Source organism: Brienomyrus brachyistius, unplaced genomic scaffold (assembly GCF_023856365.1).
Source record: "Brienomyrus brachyistius isolate T26 unplaced genomic scaffold, BBRACH_0.4 scaffold27, whole genome shotgun sequence".
NCBI lineage: Eukaryota > Metazoa > Chordata > Actinopteri > Osteoglossiformes > Mormyridae > Brienomyrus > Brienomyrus brachyistius.
In genome coordinates this window covers 1,405,060-1,428,255 of record NW_026042306.1, presented here as the reverse complement: position 1 = coordinate 1,428,255, position 23,196 = coordinate 1,405,060, and the positions used below count along the sequence as shown (strand labels likewise).

General features: G+C 41.6%; 1 protein-coding gene across 5 annotated transcripts in view; it reads right to left on the bottom strand.

Moving 5' to 3' along the window:
• The window catches only part of LOC125720866 (kinesin-like protein KIF26B), a 33,173-nt gene extending 11,128 nt beyond the window's left edge, over positions 1-22,045 (bottom strand). For 2 of the 5 annotated variants that reach the window (XM_048996737.1, XM_048996738.1), the window contains exons 1-9: positions 21,535-22,045; positions 18,746-18,929; positions 13,764-13,961; positions 8,906-8,999; positions 8,049-8,311; positions 7,671-7,833; positions 5,987-6,137; positions 5,716-5,878; positions 1,551-4,647 (exon numbers count right to left, since the gene is read on the bottom strand). In XM_048996737.1, coding sequence (XP_048852694.1) covers positions 1,551-4,647; positions 5,716-5,878; positions 5,987-6,137; positions 7,671-7,833; positions 8,049-8,311; positions 8,906-8,999; positions 13,764-13,961; positions 18,746-18,929; positions 21,535-21,569 — 4,348 coding nt within the window. In that variant the 5' untranslated portion in view covers positions 21,570-22,045. Of the gene's footprint in view, positions 1-1,537; positions 4,648-5,715; positions 5,879-5,986; positions 6,138-7,670; positions 7,834-8,048; positions 8,312-8,905; positions 9,000-13,763; positions 13,962-18,745; positions 18,930-21,534 lie in introns of those variants that run through there. The other 3 variants (XR_007385583.1, XM_048996740.1, XM_048996739.1) reach the window with 3 other exon arrangements.
• Between the last annotated feature and the right edge of the window lie 1,151 nt (positions 22,046-23,196).

Genomic DNA, 23,196 nt, shown 5'->3' with positions numbered 1-23,196 from the left:
ATGATGTGCGCTTGCATAATAATCATATTGCATGTGTTAGAACTGCTTTGTGTCTGCTGACACAACTCGCGACAACACCGCCAACTTACTAGACATACTCTTTGTTAGATATCTTCTATTTGGCAGTGGTTTATTTTGGGTAATTTCATCTCCTTTTTGGTTTTATAATTTATATTGCAATATTACTTGATGTGATATTGTGGCATCTTAATCGTGCAGCTCTGAATATATATTTATCTATGTAATGAATTCTACCATATTTTCGAAGGTTCGTTCGAACTATGGTTTTGAGAATCACCTGTGTCGTTTAACAATGGATCGCACTATGTAAGTTTGCAACCTCTTTACCTCCATAGTTTTAACTATGGTTTGGGAAACTCCTGCATCATTCTTGCTTACTTCCAAATACACAAGTTGTTAATGTATAATACAGGCCAGAAGTTTGGGCCCACCCTCCTATTTTTTTTTAAATATTAACGATACACCGCTTTTTCAAACTTTTCTTACAAAAAAATATTAGAAATACTTAGAATAAATGTAACTGACTGATTTTGAAGTGTAATGTAGGCATTTACTGTGCATTGTAAGTGCAATTTAATGAATTAAATAATTGCTGTTCATCATAATAACCACCCATTGCCTTTAACACAGCACTACAGATTCACAACGTCCTTTCCAGCAATTTTTGGAAATAACTTATGTCCAAACCCTCTCAGCAACTTTTCAAGCATGCAAACAAATCTGTCTCATTTGCTAGACACTCATTTTAAACTTGCTGGTCCAACTCGTCCCATGGAAACTGTTGCTTCATGTCAACCTTTTTCTCTGTAAATAGTAGGTCACTCCATGCTTTGAATCATTTAACTTTCTGGCTATTCATCAATGAGAGAACCCTTCTACACTCAAAATTTCCATTTGATTCATTTGTTAGCTGTGCATTTCTAACCATTACAAGCATAAAAATAACAAATATTTCTCAAAAATTCTGACCTATCAGTTGTAATTCAGTAGATCAGAAGATTGAGGAGCAGATCTGGGACAAGGCATACAAGTGGCTATCATGTAGTTTATATAAGATACAATCAAGAGAGGTCAAGAGCAAATCAAGCTCTGACATTAGAAAATAGTATTTCAACACAAAGTGAATGTCAATGTACTAAAAATAGACCTGATATGTCTTCTACAAAACCAGTAATTTCACCCTTTGTGGCTAAATTACAAGCTATAAAATACTGAAAACCAGTTACATTTGTTTTAATTATTTATAATAATTTATAATTTTTTTGTACTAAAAGTTTGACAAAGCAGTGTATCATTTGTTTATTTATTTATTTATTTATTTATTTATTTATTTATTTATTTATTTATTTATTTATTTATTTTTATCTGAGAGTGGGCCCAAACTTCTGGCCTGTAGTGTAGTTAGCAACTATACTTTTGGGAAACACACCTCAGGTTCGAAGGGAATGAATCACTATGAATCTGCTTTAAATGCAAGAATAAATGAGTTACATTGAATGGTGGCAATGATGGTGCTTGGCAGAACTCACCATTTGCTCTCTTTTTGGAAAGCTTAGAACTTTTGGTGTGGCTTGGTGATGATTCCCCACTCTCACTCATGGAGCTGTGGGTAGAGGAGGTGCTGCCAATGGCCTCGCTGTCCCGCATCATGCTTTCATAGCCACTGCTGCCTGCACTGCCCCCGCTGTCCCTGCTGTGGTAGAAGAGAGTGGTGCGACCCATGGCTGGGGGCAGCTCCCCACTAAGTACACTGCTGTTGTCGCTGCAGTGACTGCTGCCGTATCGCTGCGATTGCCGTGGAGCCGTGATCTTGCTGTAAGGGGACGGTGGTATGGAATTAATGGACTTGCTGTCGCTAAGGTTTGGAACACTTCTATTGCCATCCCTGGAGCTCCAGAATTGTTTTCTAGGGCTTCCAAATACCAGCTCACTGACACGACTGTTAGCCACCCGAGCGGCCTGTTTGGTACCTGTTGCAGTAGCTCTTTCTTTCAGGCTACTGAAAGCCATTCCAGATGGAGGCACTGATGTCTCATTGATGAGGACTTTACCATTCTGGTTACTTGGACACACTAAGGATTTGACAGAAGAGCTCAGGGGCTTGAAACTGCTAGGCATTGTCTGGATCTTGCGTCCATTGACGCCCATGGTCCTGGGATTGATGCTGCCTCTCATTTGTCCTATTTTGCATGGACTTCCAAGTGTATCAGATTGACAGTCAGGAATATCTGTTGGGTCTGACAATGAGGTCGCAATTTCAGTCTTCTGAATTGAATGACTTAGTTTATTGTGGCTGCAGAAAGCACCACCATTATCTTTATCTTTACAGAGTTCAACTTTGCATCCCCTTGATGCTTGGCTATTAAATTTCTTTGAGGCAGTCTGAGTAGTATGGTATTGTTCAGATTCAGATGTGGGCTCTTGTGTTTTACGATTGCATGCTGTTTTATGTGAGTTGGATGATTTATAGCTACTAGAGTGCTCTTTGTACCATAAGTCAGATTGTTTATCTGAAGCTGATACTTTGAACGCTGAAGATTTTCCTGCTTCCCTGCTTACAGATGTTAAGGCACTAGCAGGCATTAAGATCTGTGTTGGCTGCTCAAAGTTGCTAACTATTGGAGCAATAACAGGGATGTAACCCGGCTTTGAAGGCATATTGTTTTTCTGTCCATTTGCACTCTTCTCAAAGAATGAAAACCTCAGACTTCCACTTCCCGACGAGCTGTCTTGATTCTCTTTGGAATGAGATTTGTAAATAATGGGAACTGTGCCCAGTGGGTGAAGAATGGGAATCCTGCCTCCAACTTTATTTTTCTTACTTCGTGACCTCTCAGAGCCATCAATCACCCTTTGTGATGCAGATGTCGCTTGCCCTCTTCGTGCTCGATTTGTGCTACCGCCCATACTTTGTTTCCTGGAGGAGCTGCCATTCATACTATTCCGGAAGAACTTCCTACCAGAATCTCTTTTTGAATCTGTCACATTGTCCAGTAATAGCCAGGAGCCATTGTCAGGCATCTGTAGCCCATAGTTACTATTGTTGCTGCCTTGGGCAAGTAGTGAGGTAGGTTTGATTTTCCTAGGCAGGTCAGATTGCAGGTTATTTGAGTGCTGCGTAGAGTGAATAATGTTTGCCTTAGTTGCACGAGGTCCTTTGGCAGACACTTTGGTAGACTCTGGCACTTGCATATAGTGACATTTAGTCATGCCTATGGAAGGCTTGCAGGAGACAGTACTGTGCTTATTAGGCTCTATTAAATACAAATCCCTGTCATTCAGTGAGATTTTGACTTCTTGTTGGAAGAGTGAATCTAAGTTGAAAGCATCATCTGGGATAACATAGTGCGGTTGGGGCAAGGCGATAAATGAGGCGTGAGCTTCTTTGTTCTTTAACTTGAGTTCATTGTCTTTATTGATCCTGCCAGAGGAATGTTTACTGCCTGATTTTCCCTGGAAATTTGGGACAGCATTAGTCTTAGGTCCACAAGCAACCACCTGAGAGATGTACTTGTCATATTCATCGTTGATACTTGTGATAATACTGACTGGGCGGGAGTGGAAGGCTAAGGCCTGCCAGGAACAATCACTATGAAGACTCATGAAGCCAGAGGGATGTCCCTGCTCCACCATGCCTCTAAGGGGCACTTCCTCCACCAGAGTGAACACAAGCTCATCCTCACCGTTCAGCTCAACTGGCTGCTGTAGCGTTACCGTTGTCTTGAACATGTCCCTGTCAAAGCACCTTACCTCCACAGGTCTGTGGCTCGCTTGATGACCTACATTCACCATCAGGGAGCCTCTGGGCTCAGTCTTCTGAGATGGATGACTCATGCCTACTGGGGGAGACCTTGTGGATTTTATGGGGCTTTTCTGTTTGGATGGAGTCTGGCGCCTTTTATTAGAGTGGACCTTCTCACGGACCACTGGCTCAGGGTCATGTGACACTATCCTATGTTTAAACATGACAGAATGACTGTCAGAAGCCTGTAGCCTATCCTTGTCTGTATTCACTAGTCTAAAACCAAAAGGTAATCCCCTGTCAGCTCTATCACAGGTTAGTATCGGCCGTGCATGCTGTTCCATGAGGGGGAAGCCTCTGGCTGCTACAAAGTCTCTTGGTGGCAGGGAATTGCTCATCAATAAGGAAGCTTTATTGGCTCTAAGAGAAGGAGCCGCCACCCCGACAGGTTTAGTCATCCTGCTCTCTGTCCCAGGGGCTACCTGGGACCCGTTGTTCCCTCCACAGCCTGTGGGCTTGTCCCTTCCATCCATATAATCAAGATGCTCCTGCAGCTCTGCAAACGTGCTGCATTTGAAGCGGTCTCCTTCCACCAGTGGCAACTCTCTGACCTGCTTCCGGTTCAGAGAGGGGATGATGGGGACGAAGGAAGAGGGGGCCTCGTTTTCGCAAAGCTCCCGGTCTGAGATGACAGCTCCCCCAGGCCCCACATAGATCACAGTGTCATAGGGCTGCTGTCTGCTGGAGGTGTGGTCCCTGTCATACAGCGGCATACTGGCAAACTTTGCATCCAGGGTCACATTTGGCAGGTGAAAGGCTTTCATTTTGGCAGGGTGGAGGATTATACTTTCTTCATATGAGCCTTCCCCAGTCAAGGAGGAGCACTGTGGAAATACAGAAGAGAGCAAGGTATGGTAATGAGCATGCACTGGTACAGCACGTTGCTGCACCCACCATCTCAGGCTTGAGAGCCCAAGTGCAGCCATGCAGTGGGCTATACCTCAGCACTACAGTAGTTTGAATGGAATGAAAGTTCCGGTGGCTGAAGTGCCATTCCTGTCACCAACCCCCAAATTTGCCCTGAAAGTTGGAGAACCTGCTTGCAGGGCTGGATATAGATTAACGTCATACCCATGACGAAGCAATTGCAGATTAAGTGCCTTTGCCCAAAGGCCTAACAGAGTAGAATCACTCCTGGCATTCACTGGATTCAAACCATCAACCTTCCGATTGGTGAAACAGAGCCCTAGCCTGAGCCAACACTCTGAAGAAGGAAGTAAGGCTCATTATTTACTGTGCCAGCAATTTACTGTATTCCCTAAGTTAAGTCTGCTGTAATAAAACAAACAAAAACAATGAAATACAAGTATTTTTTACATGTTGCCTTGTTATCAGGATTTCATGTTTCAAGAGCACTTGTGTTTCAAAAACAATCAAATACTATTCAAATACTAAAAGGTCTACACATTAAGATATACAGATATTTCATCTGTGCTACTGAGTCTGGATGAAGGCTTACAGTAATGATTGTAGACTGCTTTATTATCTGACTCAGCAATTCAGGGAAAAGTGGTGATCTATTATGGAACAACACTTAGGCACATTGTAAATTACAACCAAAATAGAAGAAACTTCTGTTCTAGGCTCAGATTTTCTTCAGTTTGACCAGCATAATTTGTTGTTAAGGAAAGTGCTTTTATTATTTCTGAATGTTGTTTTATTAATTTGTCATTATGTTAATTAGTGCAGGTAGGATCTGGGAGACTAAGTTATTTTTGCTAATCTTTATGTGTTTTTTTGGTATTTTGTTTGTTGGACGTGTTGTAATAAATGCTCCTGCTTCCCAAGTTTAAGGCTGATTTTGAATGGCTGTAGCTAACGTGGAGGATCAGGTTTTGAAGCGTTACCATAACAATATGAATAGGCTTGTCCCTCATGGCGCCCTAACACACCTTAGGCTGTGTCCTGCCCACATGGTAGAGGCGGGAGGCCAGCTGTAGCGTGGACAGCGACTCGCTGTACTGCTCTGCATGGGCCGAGACGTGGGCAATCATGGTAGTGTGGCAGTTAACGTTCCCCAGTGATTCCCTCAGCAGCATCGTCAGCTTACTGTCCCTGAATCGCACATTAAGACACCCTTTAAATAGAGAGGCAGAGCAGCTATGCTGTAAAGGAGCTCTCATAAAAACAGCAATGTGCATAAGAGATTGACAGCTAACCTACCTGTACGGTACATGCTTGGCCCCGCTAACTAGGGCGAGAATGACATTTCCCACAGCTGCCAGCGACAGGCACTGACTATCTTGGCGCTGGTTCAGGAACATCCCTCCACTTCCCAGGTCGATGATGTGCAGGCAGCTATGACCCCCTGACACTGATAAAAAGAACACCTAAAGAACTACAAATATTCATCCTTTGCATCAGCTCCCCAGATTACAGCCTGGAGAAAACTAGGCAATCCTACCACTACGCAATAGAATTTATGTCCTGATAAGACAGAAATTACAACTTCACACCCAAATAATGTTTTAGAAGTTCCAGTATTTCCATCTGTAGGTATTAGTATTATACACCTTGGGGTGTTCCACAAAGCAAGATTTCTCAGTTAGCAGTGTAAACCTAGGCTAGAAGTCATGATTGTCCAATAAGAATGTTCATTACCTAAATTTTTATTGGACAATCATGACTCCTAGTTTAAGTTACCGCAGCTAACTGAGAAATCCTGCTTTGTGGCTGAGGCATATGTGTCAGAAACGAAACAAAAACAAAAGCTGGCTCATCATGTTTGTTAATGTGCTGCATACAATAACCTTCCCGCGAGTGAGGTCACATGTAAAGTACATGTGGGTATACACTGTACATTATGCTATCTGAGGCAATGTGTGGCCACATGGTCAAAAGTTGGTAGCATCTATTTTTGGTATATTTGTGGGTAGAATCTCAGGAATTAACATAACAAAATGAGCAATATCCAAGTAATGCACAATTGTTTTATAGGCAGCTATGTCTAAAATGTTATTCGAGACTGAAAAATTACACCATTCTCTAAAGCAAATGAATCTGTGGCTAGTCTTGTATGTTTCAAAATATTCAAATTGGTTTTCTCTACTAGACAAGAATTTATTGGCTTATATACAATTCAAAAAACCCAAGAGAAACATTAAGAGAGATAATCAAAGCAAACTGGGACATAAATTTAAATCAAAGGAGGATATGGCCACTAATGCATTGTGGGCATCTGTCCATTTTGAATAATGCACTTTACCATTGAATCCCACCACCAATGTCAATCTATATCAGAATGCATTACTGTTAGAAATCCTGCGGATTTACAAATCTAAGTTTGCAATAAACCTCTTGTGTTCATCTGTGCATGGTAGGGTTAGGGACATTATGGAGTTAAATGCCACCATTTTAATGATCCCATGACTCCTAATATCTGCAAAGTGCAAACCTTTTTTGCAATTTAGTCATATACATTTTGAAGGAATAACAGGGGAAAATCAATTTTTGCTTTAAACACACACGCACACACGTTGGGGTACCTATCTAAATGGAGACCTTCCATTCATTTCTATGGGAAAAGCCATAATCCCAATTATGATACCCTTAAACCCTACCAAGCCCTATCCTTAGCCATAAGTAACCAAACAAAATACAAGACTTTTGGCATTTTTACTTTTTATATTGCATTTACAAATTTTTATAAAATCCAAAAGGGGACCTGAAAAATATCCCAAAAAGTAAGCAAGTTTCAGGTTTTACCACACTTTGGGGACAAAATGTGACTTAAGCAAACTTAAACACACAAACACACACACACACACACACACACACACACAAAGGGCCTCACTTAGAGCCTTCCTGCCCTAAGCACGTAAGTCAACACACAGAGGGGCGGCCTCACTTCCTGCCGTGGCGGCCTGATCCAGGGGTTGCTGCTGGATGTACAGGGTGAACAGCAGGTGAGAGTTGTGGCGTTTGTCCCCGTTGCGTGCCGCCAGTGCCGAATCCAAGTAGAGCGCAGCTCGGTCAGCACTGGGGGCCTGCAGCTTGCTCTGGTTCAACAACTGCATAAAATAATATTGCAAATGTACATTAAGTGCCCCTCAGGAATGGTCATGTTATCCAGGACCAATCAAAGAAGCAGTTTAATGTATAAGTACCACTGATAAGATAAGAGACATAGAGATTGATGGATAAATTCAAACGTTAATACTGCTGATGAAAAGCAGGGGCTGCTAGTCCCAGGGGTCTGAGGAACATTCCATTAATCAAGCAGTACCTGTGAGCCACAGACAGGGTCTTCCTTAAGATGGACCCCCTTAGAGGAGATGTCGGCCTGGCCCTCACAGACCATGTGAGAGAGCAGGTCTGTGAGAATCTCCTCATCGCCGCTGATCTCCACGGCAGACACGTGGACAGAGAAGTGCGTGCCCAGTTTCTCCTGCCGCTTGGCAATGAGCGTGAACAGCCAGGAGATGCTGCATGGCATTATTCCCAGGCCCTGTGTGGAACTGTCTCCCCCAACCATGGTGTAGGTTTTGCCTGAGGAGGGTCAACAGAAACATCTAGATGACTCCAGATCCCCTTCTCAGCTAAACATAGTCACGATCACATAATACAGGCAGTCCCTAGGCTATGAACGTCTTTAAGTCAAAAAAATAAAAATACAGTACATAATAGTAATAATCATAAGGTATTATTAAAGTAACTACATACTTTACTGTACCTCGAACTGACAAATCACTGAAGCTGTCTAATCAAAAAATAGTGCTTGCATTTGTTATTACAAACCATTGCATTTAAATCAAATTTCTAATGTAATACTCTTTATGGCAGTCCATTACTAAGTACGAGTTCTTAAACTCAGGACTGCCTGCATACGGGACGGATGGCAACTCTTCCTCCACGGACCAGGGGCTAGGAACCTCTGATCTTTTTGTCCATCTATGGGATAAATGTTGGATGACCATTTGAATGGCAAGACTATACTGATTTTAGATAACAGGCAACCATAGTTCACAGTCACAGCAACATACACGTAAAAAAGTACTTGTATTGCTTGCAAGTTGTGTTACAGCAATCTATGTGTATTGCTTAGCAGGTTTATTCTAAAAATTGAAATATTGAATGGCTCACCTAGGTTAGAATGACCAAAGCAAAAGATACAGCCATCAGCACCATTCAGCACAGCTTGTATAATGTCTGTCAGAGTCTCGGAGCAGAGATCAGCCTGTGAAGACAGACACCCATCACAATTCAGTCTGTGAGCTCAGTCTGTGTGAAAGAAGACACATCCGATCTCTTCGGCATTCTTTTCTCTCCCAAGGCACACACTGGATTGTGAAGAGCAGTGCTTATTCAGCCTAAGACTTTCTTTGAAGAGATGTCTCACTGAACCCTGTCATGTTGAATTTCTAACCTTGAAATGTCACAGCTACAAATACTGCATGATAACCATCAGGACGTCAGCCAGAAATGGTAAACTGTCTTGCTTACACACGCACGCGTGTGCACACACACACACACACGCACACACACGTGCACACACATTTGTGAATCTGAAATGAATTTGAATTGTGATTCAAAACAGGATGCAGAACTGCAATTCACATAAGGACATACAAATAACATCAAACTGAATTCAATTTAGGCACACACAGAAATATACATACATACATACATAGTTGAGAGTGAAGTTTGGGGTCCAAGTGCAGGGTGAAGTTATTTATCCGGCACCGCTGGTGCACTTTGTGTGACTTGGCTTAATGCAATTAGTTTCACCATATCTGCAATTGGGGGCGGCATGGTGGTGCAGTGGTTAGCACTGTTGCCTCATACCTTTGGGACCCGGATTACATGTGTGTGGAGTTTGCATGTTCTCCCCATGTCGTCGTGGGGTTTCCTCCAGGTACTCCGGTTTCCCCCCACAGTCCAAAAACATGCTGAGGCTAATTGGAGTCGCTAAATTGCCCGTAGGTGTGCATGCGTGAGTGAATGGTGTGGGAGTGTGCCCTGCGATGGGCTGGCCCCCCATCCTGGGTTGTTCCCTGCCTCGTGCCCATTGCTTCTGGGATAGGCTCCGGACACCCCGTGACCCCGTAGGATAAGCGGTTTGGAAAATGGATGGATGGATGGATGGATATCTGCACTTGTTGTTTTATCTATCACCACTGATTTGGCTAATTAAATTGCACCATAATAAATTTCACCAAAAGATAATACTGCAGTATAATGACAATATTATTATTACAAACCTACCTTTCATAATCTCCCCACCGCTTCAAAAAACATAACATCATTAAATTCTCTCACAAAATTTTTTTGCTGAGTTTGCAACAATACATGTCGCTCTGCTCTGTCTAAGAGTTCCAATTTTAGGTTTATTTGAGGTTTATCATGCGGAAGATTTTCATCCATATAATGTTTTTGTAAAGTGGTAATAAGATACAGAAAAGATCAAATTGAGTACATCAATTAAAAATATCAAATAATGTTATGTTGTTCACAATTCTTCTCTTTGCTATGACTAACTGTAGTTGCTTTAATTTTGGCACAATGTGTATAAAAGATTTTATCAGGTCCAGATACTCACACATGTAATTTGCTTGCAAATTTTGGAAAAGATTAGGAGTGCATGTGTGAGTGAATAGTGTGTGAGTGTGCCATGCGATGGGCAGGCCCTCCATCCTGGGTTGTTCCCTGCCTCGTGCCCATTGCTTCCAGCATAGGCTCCGGACCCCCCGCGACCCAGTAGGATAAGCAGTTTGAAAAATGGATGGATGGATGAGTTTTGGAAAAGATCTCACAAATATTTTTTTAATTATTGCGCTAATAGGATTAAGTGTCAAAACTGCCCTTTTTTGTTGCTTTCACTATGCTGCGCTGCTTCAATTTTGAGGGCAGTATGTCTCAATATTTGATCACTTCCAGCTTGTTACCATTACAATGTGTCTGAAACATTTGAATATGAACTGTAAAATAGTTTTAGAGTTACTGTGCGCTTTCAGTTGCAGACAAAGGGACATGATGTAATAGTCAACGTCAGGGGTTGGCTACAGATGACTGTGGTTGGTGCGCATGTAGCTTCGATTTCTCTGTCTAGTGGAAGCCATGTGCATCGACTGCACATGTGCAAGATAATTGATTAGGTCTTTCCAGTAGGTGACAGTGCGGATTGTCACAGATCAGCAGTCAATGACAAAAAATTTGAAAAAGAATAGCTGTTGTAATAGTTAAAGCAGCTGTATGAGAAGGATTGGAGATACTTGCATATCTAATTTTTCATACTAACATAATACAGAGGTATATGGTACTTAACTTTAAAACTGCTCATGAAAGTTTACCCGTATCACTACACTGTTTGTATTTGTGTTTGTTGCCCTCTCCTGGTCTGATGGAATATCACTGCTGTATGTACCACGCGAAACCATTCTCGTCCACAGCAAAATGTAGTATGAACAGAAGCCGCCGAGCAGATGAATGTCTCCAACCATAAAATGCACAGATGCACACACGGAATGTGAAGTATGAACTAGGCTTTAGATTCCTCTAGGTTTCTTCAGTTTTGGAGCAATCTATCTCAAAATTTACTTAATTCCTTTCCAGCCTGCGACCAATGGTTCTGCAAAGTTTGAAGGAGGTCCATAAGAAACTTTTTGAGTTATTGCCTTAATGGGATCAAGTGGAAAAACTGCCCTTTTTTAGCCTAATTAAAATGCCACAGCCTATCTGAATGTTGTTGCTAACCATGTGCATCATTTATGGCCACAATTTGCCCATCTTCTAATGGCTACTTTAAGATAATGAGTTCAGTGCACTTCAATGGCCTCTCCAGTCACCAGATTTGAGTCTGATAAAGAACTTGTGGGGTGTGGTGTGGTGTGGGAATGAGAGATTCAAAGCATGAATATGTAGCCAACAAATCTACAGCAATCTATAACCAGTCAACATGGACACACACACACACGTTTGTAGTCATATCCTTGTATTAATTAATATAATATTAATTTATATAGGCACCTTCACACCGAAGTTCCAGAACCTGGTCCCAGTTTACAAGTTCCTCGCCACCTCAACCTGAAACTTTGTAACTCCTGGCCATTTTGTATGTCGCTTTCACACCACAGAACAGAACTTCATGCTAAATAAGCACTGGAGATGCAAAAAGTTCACATATAATTTCAGATTGATCTTTCATTCTCCACAGAATAAAAAAAAACATCTAACATTATTCCGCTAATAAGTGCTAACAAGTTTCACCACCAGCACTAGTGATATTAGACTAAAGTATATTGGTTAGTGATCGAATTTTCCTATGCAGAAATATGAAGACAAAAAAGCAAGCAAAAAAGTATTCATTGATGCTTTAAATGTAAATGGGACTAAAAAAAATAATTCCATCTGCTCAATTGCTCCAACACATCTCTCTTTCTGCATTTCCATGTAACTTTCAAGTTAGTGCCGGTGCTTGTGGTCAACCAATCAATAAACTATGGCTATAATCCCCTCCCCAGTAGTTTGTGTTCAAATGAAAAGTACCTACTCTAAACTACACTGAACAAAAATATAAACGCAACACTTTTGTTTTTGCTCCCATTTTTCATGAGATGGACTTAAAGATCTACAATTCATTCCAGATACACAATATTACCATTTCTCTCAAACATTTCTCACAAATCAGTCTAAATGTGTGATAGTGAGCACTTCTGCTTTGCTGAGATAATCCATCCCACCTCACAGGTGTGCCACATCAAGATGCTGATCTGACATCATGGGTAGTGCACAGGTGTACCTTATACTGCCCACAATAAAAGGCCACCCTGGAATGTGCAGTTTTGTCTCACAGCAAAATGCCACAGATGCCACAAGCATTGAGGGAGCGTGCAATTGGCATGCGGACAGCAGGAATGTCAACCAGATCTGTTGCTCGTGCATTGAATGTTCATTTCTCAACCATAAGCCGTCTCCAAAGGCGTTTCAGAGAATATGGCAGTACATCCAACCGGCCTCACAACCGCAGACCACGTGTAACCACACCAGCCCAGGACCTCCACATCCAGCAGGTTCACCTCCAAGATCGTCTGAGACCAGCCACTCAGAAAGATAATGCACGGCCCCATGTTGCAAGGATCTGTACACAGTTCTTGGAAGCTGAAAATGTCCCAGTTCTTGCATGGCCAGCATACTCACCGGACATGTCACCCGTTTAGCATGTTTGGGATGTGCTTGACCGGCGTATACGACAGCGTGTACCAGTTCCCACTAATATCCAACAACTTCGCACAGCCATTGAAGAGGAGTGGACCAACATTCCACAGGCCACAATTGACAATCTGATAAACTCTATGCGAAGAAGATGTGTTGCATTGCATGAGGCAAATGGTGGTCACACCAGATACTGACCGGTTCTGAGTCCCCAGACCCCCAATAAAGCAAAAAACTGCACATTCCAGGGTGGCCTTTTATTGTGGGCAGTATAAGGTACACCTGTGCACTACCCATGATGTCAGATCAGCATCTTGATGTGGCACACCTGTGAGGTGGGATGGATTATCTCAGCAAAGCAGAAGTGCTCACTATCACACATTTAGACTGATTTGTGAGAAATGTTTGAGAGAAATGGTAATATTGTGTATCTGGAATGAATTGTAGGTCTTTAAGTCCATCTCATGAAAAATGGGAGCAGAAACAAGAGTGTTGCATTTATATTTTTGTTCAGTATAGTTACTAGGAATTACTAAAAAAGGGTTCTGGAACTGCCTCTGAGGAACTACAATTGGGTCAAATTCCTGCAGTGTGAACATAACAAAACTCCCTGGTTCTGAAAAAAGGTTCCATAAAAAAAGTTCCTGTGGTGTGAAAGCATGTCATGGGAAGAACCCCAGTCCCAACAATGACAACCTTACCCCTTACTTAGCAGAAGAGTTTATTCCCACTCACTGTGACAAAAGCTCTGCTCAATGTAATGTGCAAACTGGTATCTTAGCAGACTTACCTGGGACATGTCCTGAGTAAAAATGGCATCAAAGTTGAACATGGTGGCACCCAGCACTGAGTACCCATGTCTAGCACGTGCCCCCATGGATGGCTCATAAAGAGTCAACTGCTTCTTGTAGGAGTCCACCTGAAGGATACAGGACTCAAAGGCATCATGGACACCCTGGAAAGGACTGATGCGGACTGTTACTTTCACCTGTATGGGAAAAAAGGTGCTGTTCTAGTTGGGCAACTAAGCGATTCAGCAATAGTCAATAGTCCTAGCTATTATTTTAAAATTCACATGTAAAACAAGCAAAGGTGGATTGTTCAGGTCCAGAAAGTACAAATCCAGACCAACATTTTGTTACAAACAACCAGCTGAGTATAAAGAGTTTTTATTTTCTAGACCTGAACTATCCTTTATCGCTGATAAAAATACAGTATGAAATCCAATGGGAAATTAATATAACCAATACTTCCAGCACATCGAGGTCACATTTATTGTCACATAATTACACTGAAGATAAATATTACAATGAGCTGTAGCTGAAAATGGGCACGGACTGTTGGTGTGTGGCTCAGTGGGTTAGGATGCTGTGCTTACAATATGTCTAGAAGGTCACTTGTTCAAGTTATGCGGGAGGCAGAATATCTAGATCACTCTTGGACCCTAAATTACAAGAACTGCTCCTGGGGTGCCAGGTAATTGGCTGACCCTGTTCTCTCTTTCTTTGATTTCACCTGTATGTGTGTGTCTAACAGGAGAGCATGATCAGATATGAAAACATTGAATTTTAGGGCAGAGTGTAATGTATTAGTGAACTGTGCCCAGGATATCATAGGCTCAAATTCCATAGCCAGCAGAATAATGATATCACTGCAGTCCCTTTCAGCAAGACCCTTGCTCCAGGGATGCTGGTTGACCATGATCCTCACTTTGTGCAAAAGCAGCTGCAAAAAACACAAGTAATGTAAATGTAATGATAAGGATTGAAGACAGTGCTGCCATCAACTAATCCTCCCATGCTGCCTATACTTCAGCCAAGTCATTTCCATTAATTTGGAGTGGCCCATCTTTTAGAGAATGCAATAATATTACATATTGTTAATATACATTTCAACTGGTGCAAATAGAAAAAAATGATAAAAACTTTTTCATTGTACTCTATTCACATACCTGGATCAATAGCCTATTTAATAATCTATGGCTGGTCAGATCAAACAACTTTCCATTTGTTCCAATTTGTTTATTTGTTGTTGTTTATTTGTTGAAGCTGTATTTAACAGCAATTGTCCCATCTGCCTTGGACCTGAAGAATTGATTTTCCTTCTACTGCTGTTATATGTACCAATCAGCATTCTTATGAGGCATGAAGAATAGATAATATTGCTTGTTACCAGGAACATATTTCACTCATAAAAGTTCCATTTGCTTTGACTTAGGACTTCCTGTAAAACTCGCTAATGTGACTAACATGAAGGCTAAAGGTAGCTAAAGCGATAGCTAACACTTGGTGATGGACAGTTGTCTAATGACTAATGAATACTAACAGTGAAGTTATCGACAGGTGTGTAACAGGATGGCTCAAATGAAATAACATGTTCATGAAGCTATATCATTGTGTACAACTCATGAATTTTTACTTGTTTTAACATTTATCTACAGGGTTGCCAGCTGTCACGCTTCTGGTGCGATGCTCACACTTAAATATTCTTACACTCACACAAGAAATCTTACACCAAATCTATATTATTCCATCATAAATCTAAAATTAGTCACATCAAAAGTGTTGAGGGAGTCTGCAAACCCTACAGACTATGTACAGTGTAATAAAACCACCAGCCAGCTGACCACCCTGTATCCATTTGGTTTTCCTATACATCTCTATTTCCTTGCCTATGTACAGTACCAATTAATCAAACGTAGGTCAGAAAATAATTGTCAGGCACTATTGATATTAGGAGAGTAACAGTACCATCTACTCAGGATTTGGTTCAATGGACAATTCGGAGCTCATGGTTCAATACACTCACAATATATTGAACAACATAAGACTGAAAACAAACTAAGATTTCTCATTTCTTTGTTTTGAAGCATGTACACTTACAAAAAGCTGTTTTCAAACCATTACTTTTTTCTTGCATTTTTTTTCTTATGCTGCAGACTCCAGTGCAAAATGCAAAAATAAAATCTCAAGGTGTCCTCTTGTGTTACCATTAATAAATGATTTTTTGCCTTAGTGCATCGCTATACCCCTACAGTGCATATCATCATGTTTTCGAATTGCGAAATATTGTGCCACGGTGCATAGTTACACCGATAATTGGCAGACACAACTTCTCTATAGACACAGGAGCATCTGTAGAGTAACTGCGGAGCAACAAAAGGTTATCTACTGCCACCCCTCCTCCTTTGGTCTGCTGGCCCTCATCCCATTCAGTGCCAGGAAGTAATGACTGCATGACATACAGGAACTCAAACAACATGAATCAGGCCCTTTGGCAGATGGTGCCGCCAGCTCGTACGCTGAGATGCTGTCAGGTGGCACTATGGGAAATGGATGCAGGAAGCAGTAGAGCAGAATGAGCATCATAGCTTTTTTTGTGATTTCCTTCAGTGACATCCCGAAGGTCTGTGGGTTGTGCCTGAGTCACATGGCCCTTCTCAGATCTCTGAGAGAAGCACAGTTCATCCTTCTTCTTTGGAGATACATTTGCTATGTACTCAATTTACCTCACATGTATTTCATTTATTCCCTCATGAGGCCATATCAAGGCCCACTAGTAGTTATTTATACATCAATTATTCATGAATGAATGAAATATTAGCACTTTGTGATTTAAAATGTTAAAGCAATACCTCCATCACTGTCGAAATTATGTAAAACAATTTTGTCTCATCTTGTATATATGAGAGTACTGGATGCATCTGTTTTATGTTTGAGTCTGATTATGCTGTGCATTCTTCTAAGCATGATTTAAACCCAGCACAGCGGCAAGGTTATTGTCTGTTTTATTTATCAATTACACAGTTCTACAATTTAAAAAAAAAAATCAGTTGCCAAGGTTTTTTGAATGGATTTAGGGTATTTTGAGGCTGCTGCGTTCAAAAATTCCATTACTTTTGCTGAATTGGTTCTAGTTTTTGAGATAATGGACATCCATGAAAATAATGCATTTCCCCAATGCGACTTGTGTGTGATAACAAATGCAACAGCTTTTGATCTGTCTTATGACTTTTTAACAGTGTCTTAGGTAATGAAATATCCCATACAGTATAATTATTTTGTATTTCAATTTGTAGGCTTATAATGCTGTAAAAGCGACTTTTTGAAGCCAGAATTCAACTGTGAATTTGCAGAGGAAAGAAGTCGTCTGCAGTATAAGTTTGTCAACCCAGGCTTGGTTTATACCCAAAAAGTTCTGTCTTAATAAGTATATAAATACATGTAAAAATTATGACTTCATCAAGAAAAGCCTGCATCACCAACAGAGTTTTGCCTCTGTTGTGAAGAACTACTTAAGCAGACAAGTATGAAGAATTGGTGCAAGATATGCTTGCTAATTTCAGAAATTTGGGAGTTAATATGAGCATCCATAGGCATATAAACAGATTTCCAGACAACCTTGGGGATTTCAGCGAGGAACAAGGCGAGAGGTTCTACCAGGATATGAAGGTGATGGAGGAGAGATATCAAGGCAGATGGGACATACACATGATGACAGACTACTGTTGGAGTCTCCAACAGGATTGTCTGATGACACACATAAGAGGAAATTGCATAAACAGCGTTTTTTGAAACATTGACATTAATAACAATTAATAACTAAATAATATTGTATTAATTAATCAAATCATACATAACACTGTTAGATATTAAAAATTTCTTTGATGTTAGACTATTTATTTACTAGTTGTAACTAAAATAAAAATATTCTTGCAATTCTGAATGCTTTTCAAACGTGTTGCGGTAATTAATTAATTAACTATTAAATATCTCAGAAACTAGAGCCGATCTGGCAAAACCAAAGTCATATTCTTAATGAGCACCATAAACTTAATTTAAAATCATTCAGACTCCGTTGGCAGCAAAATCACTGTATACCAGTGTTGTATGTGCTGGTGTAAAAGACAGCTTAGTACAGCCTGCTCAGCCTAAGCACTGCATCAACTCTAATAAATGTGTGGAGCCAACAGACTGTAGGGTCTGGTGCTGGCACATGATACAACTACACACACTGTCATTACTGATACAGCCCTGTGGTGGGTTTGTGTGTGTATTGTTCCATTTGGCCTGAGGGAGCACAGGCTGCTCCTGTCTTGGGAGAAGAAATTACCTGCACCTGGCTGTACATTCAGTAATGAGGTGCATCTGACTTCGAAGAGGTGCATAAAATAAAAAGGAGCTGAAGATCCAGAGCAACAGAGACCAGTGTTCTTTGGGGCATGGCTTGGTTCTTGCTTAGTTCTTTTGTGGATTGAGTGTACCAGCCGCTGCCTAAGCTTAGACTTGCTGCTTATGATTGATTTACTGAACATGTACCTTTCAATCAACCAGCTACAATCTGTTAGGTTCCTGGACCGTCTAGTACACTAGGCTTATGGTGGTCACCACTCCTTGTTTTTTTTACCTCCTTTTGAGAGTATGTAAGAAAGACTTTGTTGTCCTTGTATTGTATGTGCGTGGTTTGTCATTTTATTTGCTGGTGCTGCTGTCCCCAGCCCTGGTAAGAGTATTTATTGGTTGTAGGCTACGTTTGTTCAATTCTCTGTTCTTGGTGCTGCCACTCCATAACAACTTGCATTATTGTTTTGCTTTTGTATTAAAACTGTGCTGGATCATTAAACTTCTGGTTTCTTGACATTACTAGTTAGGTGTCATTGTAAGAATAAGTCATGAATAAGTTTTCATTTTTAGGTATTTCCAAGCAATCTTGTGTAACACATGTCTTAGCAATGAGTACTGTATGTGTGAGAGTCTGAGGTGTCTTCCTTACCTTTCCTAGACCTGGTCCATTCTTGTCCTTGACTAATGACCTGAGGAGGTGTGGGGGAACAGCAGGTGGTGCGTGCTGCAGGATTCCCCGGAAATTAGTTGGGTAGAGGGAAGGCCCCTGGGTGTGGGGCCAAGGAGGGTGGCTCTTCTTCCTCTTGGAAGAGAGATTCAATTTTTGGGCTGCCCTGCAAGGAATGCACAGAACGACAGTGAGGAAGATGTGCTGGTGTCAGGTCAATCACTAATATTCTAGAGCAATGTTTCCCAGTCTGGTCCTGGGGAAACCACAGACAGTCCATATATTTGCAGCCTCACCAAAATGTGGACCATCTGTAGATCCCCGAGGACCAGATTGAGAAACACTGATCTAGAATATCTGACAAATGCATAGCAGAGATGGGAAAACCACATACCCCAGCTATTCCGCGACAATGTGAAGGACAATATCCCCTATAAAAATGAGCTAAATGTTCAAAAGGGACAGGTTGCATTGAACTGCCAGCAAGTCACTTCATTCAGATTCCTCTGTAATAGACTATAACTATTTGCCTTATTTATTTCTGTTGCTTTATCTGGCCTTGTTTCTATTTATCTATTTCTTTAAGTTATTGGTAATATATACAGGCTGTTCCCAGGTTATGAATGAGATCTGTTCCTTAAATCTGTCTTTGTCAGAAAAATTATATAACAGTACATAATAATGATGATAGAGTAATAATACTGTAAATAAAGTAACTACGTATGGTACTATACTGTACCTTGAGCGAATGAACCATTTAGGCCATGCAATGTTTCACAAGAGTCACAAAGTAATATCCATCCATCCATCCATTTTCCAAACCGCTTATCCTATTGCGTCGTGGGGGGTCCGGAGCCTATCCCGGAAGCAATGGGCACGAGGCAGGGAACAAACAACCCAGGACGGGGGGCCAGCCCATCGCAGGGCACACTCACACACCATTTACTCACACATGCACACCTATGGGCAATTTAGAGACTCCAATTGGCCTCAGCATGTTTGTGGACCGTGGGGGGAAACCGGAGTACCCGGAGGAAACCCCACGACGACATGGGGAGAACATGCAAACTCCACACACATGTGACCCAGGCGGAGACTCGAACCTGGGTCCCAGAGGTGTGAGGCAACAGTGCTAACCACTGCACCACCATGCCGCCCCACAAAGTAATATGTGTTCGTTATTATAAACCATTGTATTTAACTTGAATTTTTTATATAATAGACTTCATAGCAGTCTGTAAGTACGAGTTGCCTGTAAATAAGATGTTTTTATGTGGCTGTGATGAATTTTGAATAAGCCTCCTAAAACAATGGGAACCTAAAACAGCAGTAATAAAGATCAGATCATTATATTCCTGTTTGGATGTAATGCACCTGTTGGGCCGTAGCGGCAGGTGTTTCAGAGTTGTTATCTGAGGAGGGGGAGGGGTGTGGTCTGTTCTCTTACTTTTGGGGACAGGGTAAAATGTAGGTGACTGGAAAGGAGGAACTGAGGCTAGCATTGTAGTCAGCCATTAGGCCATCATCCCACACATTTTTATCTGTATGTCTCATGAAGGGCCTACTAATAAGATAACCCCCCCCAACTCCCACCCCATGCTTCATCAATCATGGTACACTTAGCAAGTGGACATGCATTAAGAGATGCAGTTAGGACTGAGCTTTGGGTCCATAACTAGAGATCTAACCAAAAAGGTAAGAGCAGTACTTTCTCTTCAACTTGTGTTTCTCCTTGGATTATCTTATCCTGAAATGATTTTCAGAGTTATTATCTGGCAATATTTCTGGAGCCACATACTATAAATATAGAAACTAAAGCAGAAACTATCAAATGTTATTGTTTGGGATCAAAAAACATTACACATTACATTACACTCAAAACACGACTTCCAAAATACAGAATATAACACTGCAACTATTTGAATCTATGGTTAAATCACAGATTTTAGCTCCAGTCATATAACTGAGCAGTGAACAAACAAGATTGTTTCATTAATATAAAATATGATGCTTGGTTTTACATTACTAATGTGATTGGCGGCATTATATGACAGTTAGTGCTGTTCCCTCGAAGGCCCAGCTGCTTCCTTGGGGGCTTGTGCATTTACCCCATTTTCGCACATGCATTACTCCCCCCCCCCTGCCCCCGAGTTTCTTAAAACATGATTGCTCCCTCCTTTTTTCAGTGATGCCCCCTGTCTCTTTTATGGGACTGAGTAAATATGACAAAAAACAAACCATTATTACCCCGTTCTTCATTTAACTGATGTCTGTGATTGCACAATCAATTTAAAGGTCTGTTAACAGTGCCACCTTTTCATTATAGCATGCATGAGTGATGCAGTGCATCATTATACTTTGTATAACTAATGCTTCTCTCGCAAACAGCTATTATTAACCTTAAAATATAATGCATATGTATGCAGGAGAATGAACATAATTTCCATATCTGATATATTTCTATCTTCTATTTTTATTAGATGGAGAAACGTTGATAAAACGAAGTTTGGACTTTTTCTGCATGACCTCCCCCTTGGAGGAGAGAGAACAAGCTGAAGCAGGATATAGGGAATGTCTGCAGTTTGGACCCATCCTTAGGATGAAGAGAAACTCTCAGCCCTGCTACCGAGGGAACATACGCCCCAGACAATTCAGTGCGTCACCAAGGCTAACAGCGAGCTGGCAGAGATAGCACAGAGAACAGCACATCCAGCATTGGCGGCTGCTGATTATGGAAATGAGAGGTGTGGGAGAAAGAGAGGTTTACTCACAGTTCCTTCCAATCCATTAGCCAGTCAGCACTCATCAGCGTTGCAGGCTAGGAGCAGAACGTCGTGTTCGTCTGTGTCTCGGGGCTGGAAATGGGGCGAGGTCCGCGTGTGAGGGGAAAGCCACCGTGCCGGCAGCATGATGCGCGCTTGGGGGCGTGTTCCCGGGCCAGACACGGCTCACCAGCAGCTCAAAGTGCGGTCTTCCTGTGTGAGGGCCACTGGGACGCCCCCCCCCACATGCTGATGGAGTGCTGCATACGGGAGATGCCTCCAGTGACCATGCTGCTGTCCGCGGCGCTGTCTACCTAGCAGTGGAGGTGCTGGGATGTGACCCTCCCTCTGGGCTTTCACCCAGCCTTTAAATGTCAGCTGGGTTCCAGTTAGCTATGCATCCATATATCTGTCTGATTCCTTCCTTACTGCCCAGGGGATCCAGTCTTCCCTGCCTGAACACTGTCTTCTCTCTCTCTCTCTCTCTCTCTCTCTCTCTCTCAACCTGTCTAAAACTGCTTTCTCTCTCTCCCCCTCTCTCTCCATTAAGCCCTCCCTCTCTTTGTCCGCTGTGAGACTGCAGTTATGCTCTCTCTCTCTCTTTCTCTCTCTCCCTCTCTCTCTCAGCCAGAGCCAGTGGAGAGGCCAGCTATCTGTCATTCCCAGCAGAATATCATATCTCCATGGGCGTGGTAGGTGGGTGGTTCACATTCTCACCAGCTATCAAACTAACAAGTGGGCCAGCTGTCTCTTTCTGTGTGAGTGTGTTTGTTTATGTGCTGTGTGTTTTTATTATATTATATAATGACACTGTCATTTTCCATTTTTTTTCCTTTCCTTTCCCGTCTTTTCCTTTCCTTTCTTGGCCATTCCTTTTATTTTCTGTCCTTTCTACCTCCTCCTTTTCTTTTATTTTCTTAACCCTCCCTTTCCCCTCACTTTCCTTTTCCCTTCTTTCTTTCTTTCTTTCTTTCTTTCTTTCTTTCAGTGCTGTGTATTGTGGGCTGAACTCTCCTTCCTCCTGACTCACCAGTAAATATGCTGATTGGCCACAGAGACTGGTGCTTGACTATAAATAGGAGATGTGATGGTGACGTTACCACTGAAGGAACCTGGCTTTGCCTGCATTCTGCATATTCACACCTTCTACCTTCATATTCCCATGGATGACTATCTGATACTGAATGCTATGAAGGAAAATCTTTAAATTGCAGGTTCACTTTCTTGTCATAGTTGTCAGGCCCCAGTTTTGATGAGAGTTAGGCTCATAGTGCACTCTGATGTAATACAATAAAAAAAGTCTGCCTGCTTTCAACTGATTTTCTCTGAAACCTGTGTCAAATACAGTAATTTCAAGGTTACATAAACAATTATTTCTCAAATCTCTTGAAAACAATGATGTTTCAGTTGTTATTGCTCTGACTCCTGAAATGTGGCAACTGCAGTGTTTTCCAGGTTTTAGAGAACCTTGGTTTTGTTCATTCTTAATATGACATAATTCAATAAATAGTTATTCAGAGTTTTCTTCCCAAAAGTAACCATCTTTAAGCACCTTACATTTAGGTGTTTTATGGAACAGTACACAGCGTTTCACCATTTTCATATTATCCTGGAGCAAGCCAGGTGAAACACTCCTGTGAACAACCTATTTTCCTAGTAATTGAAATAACC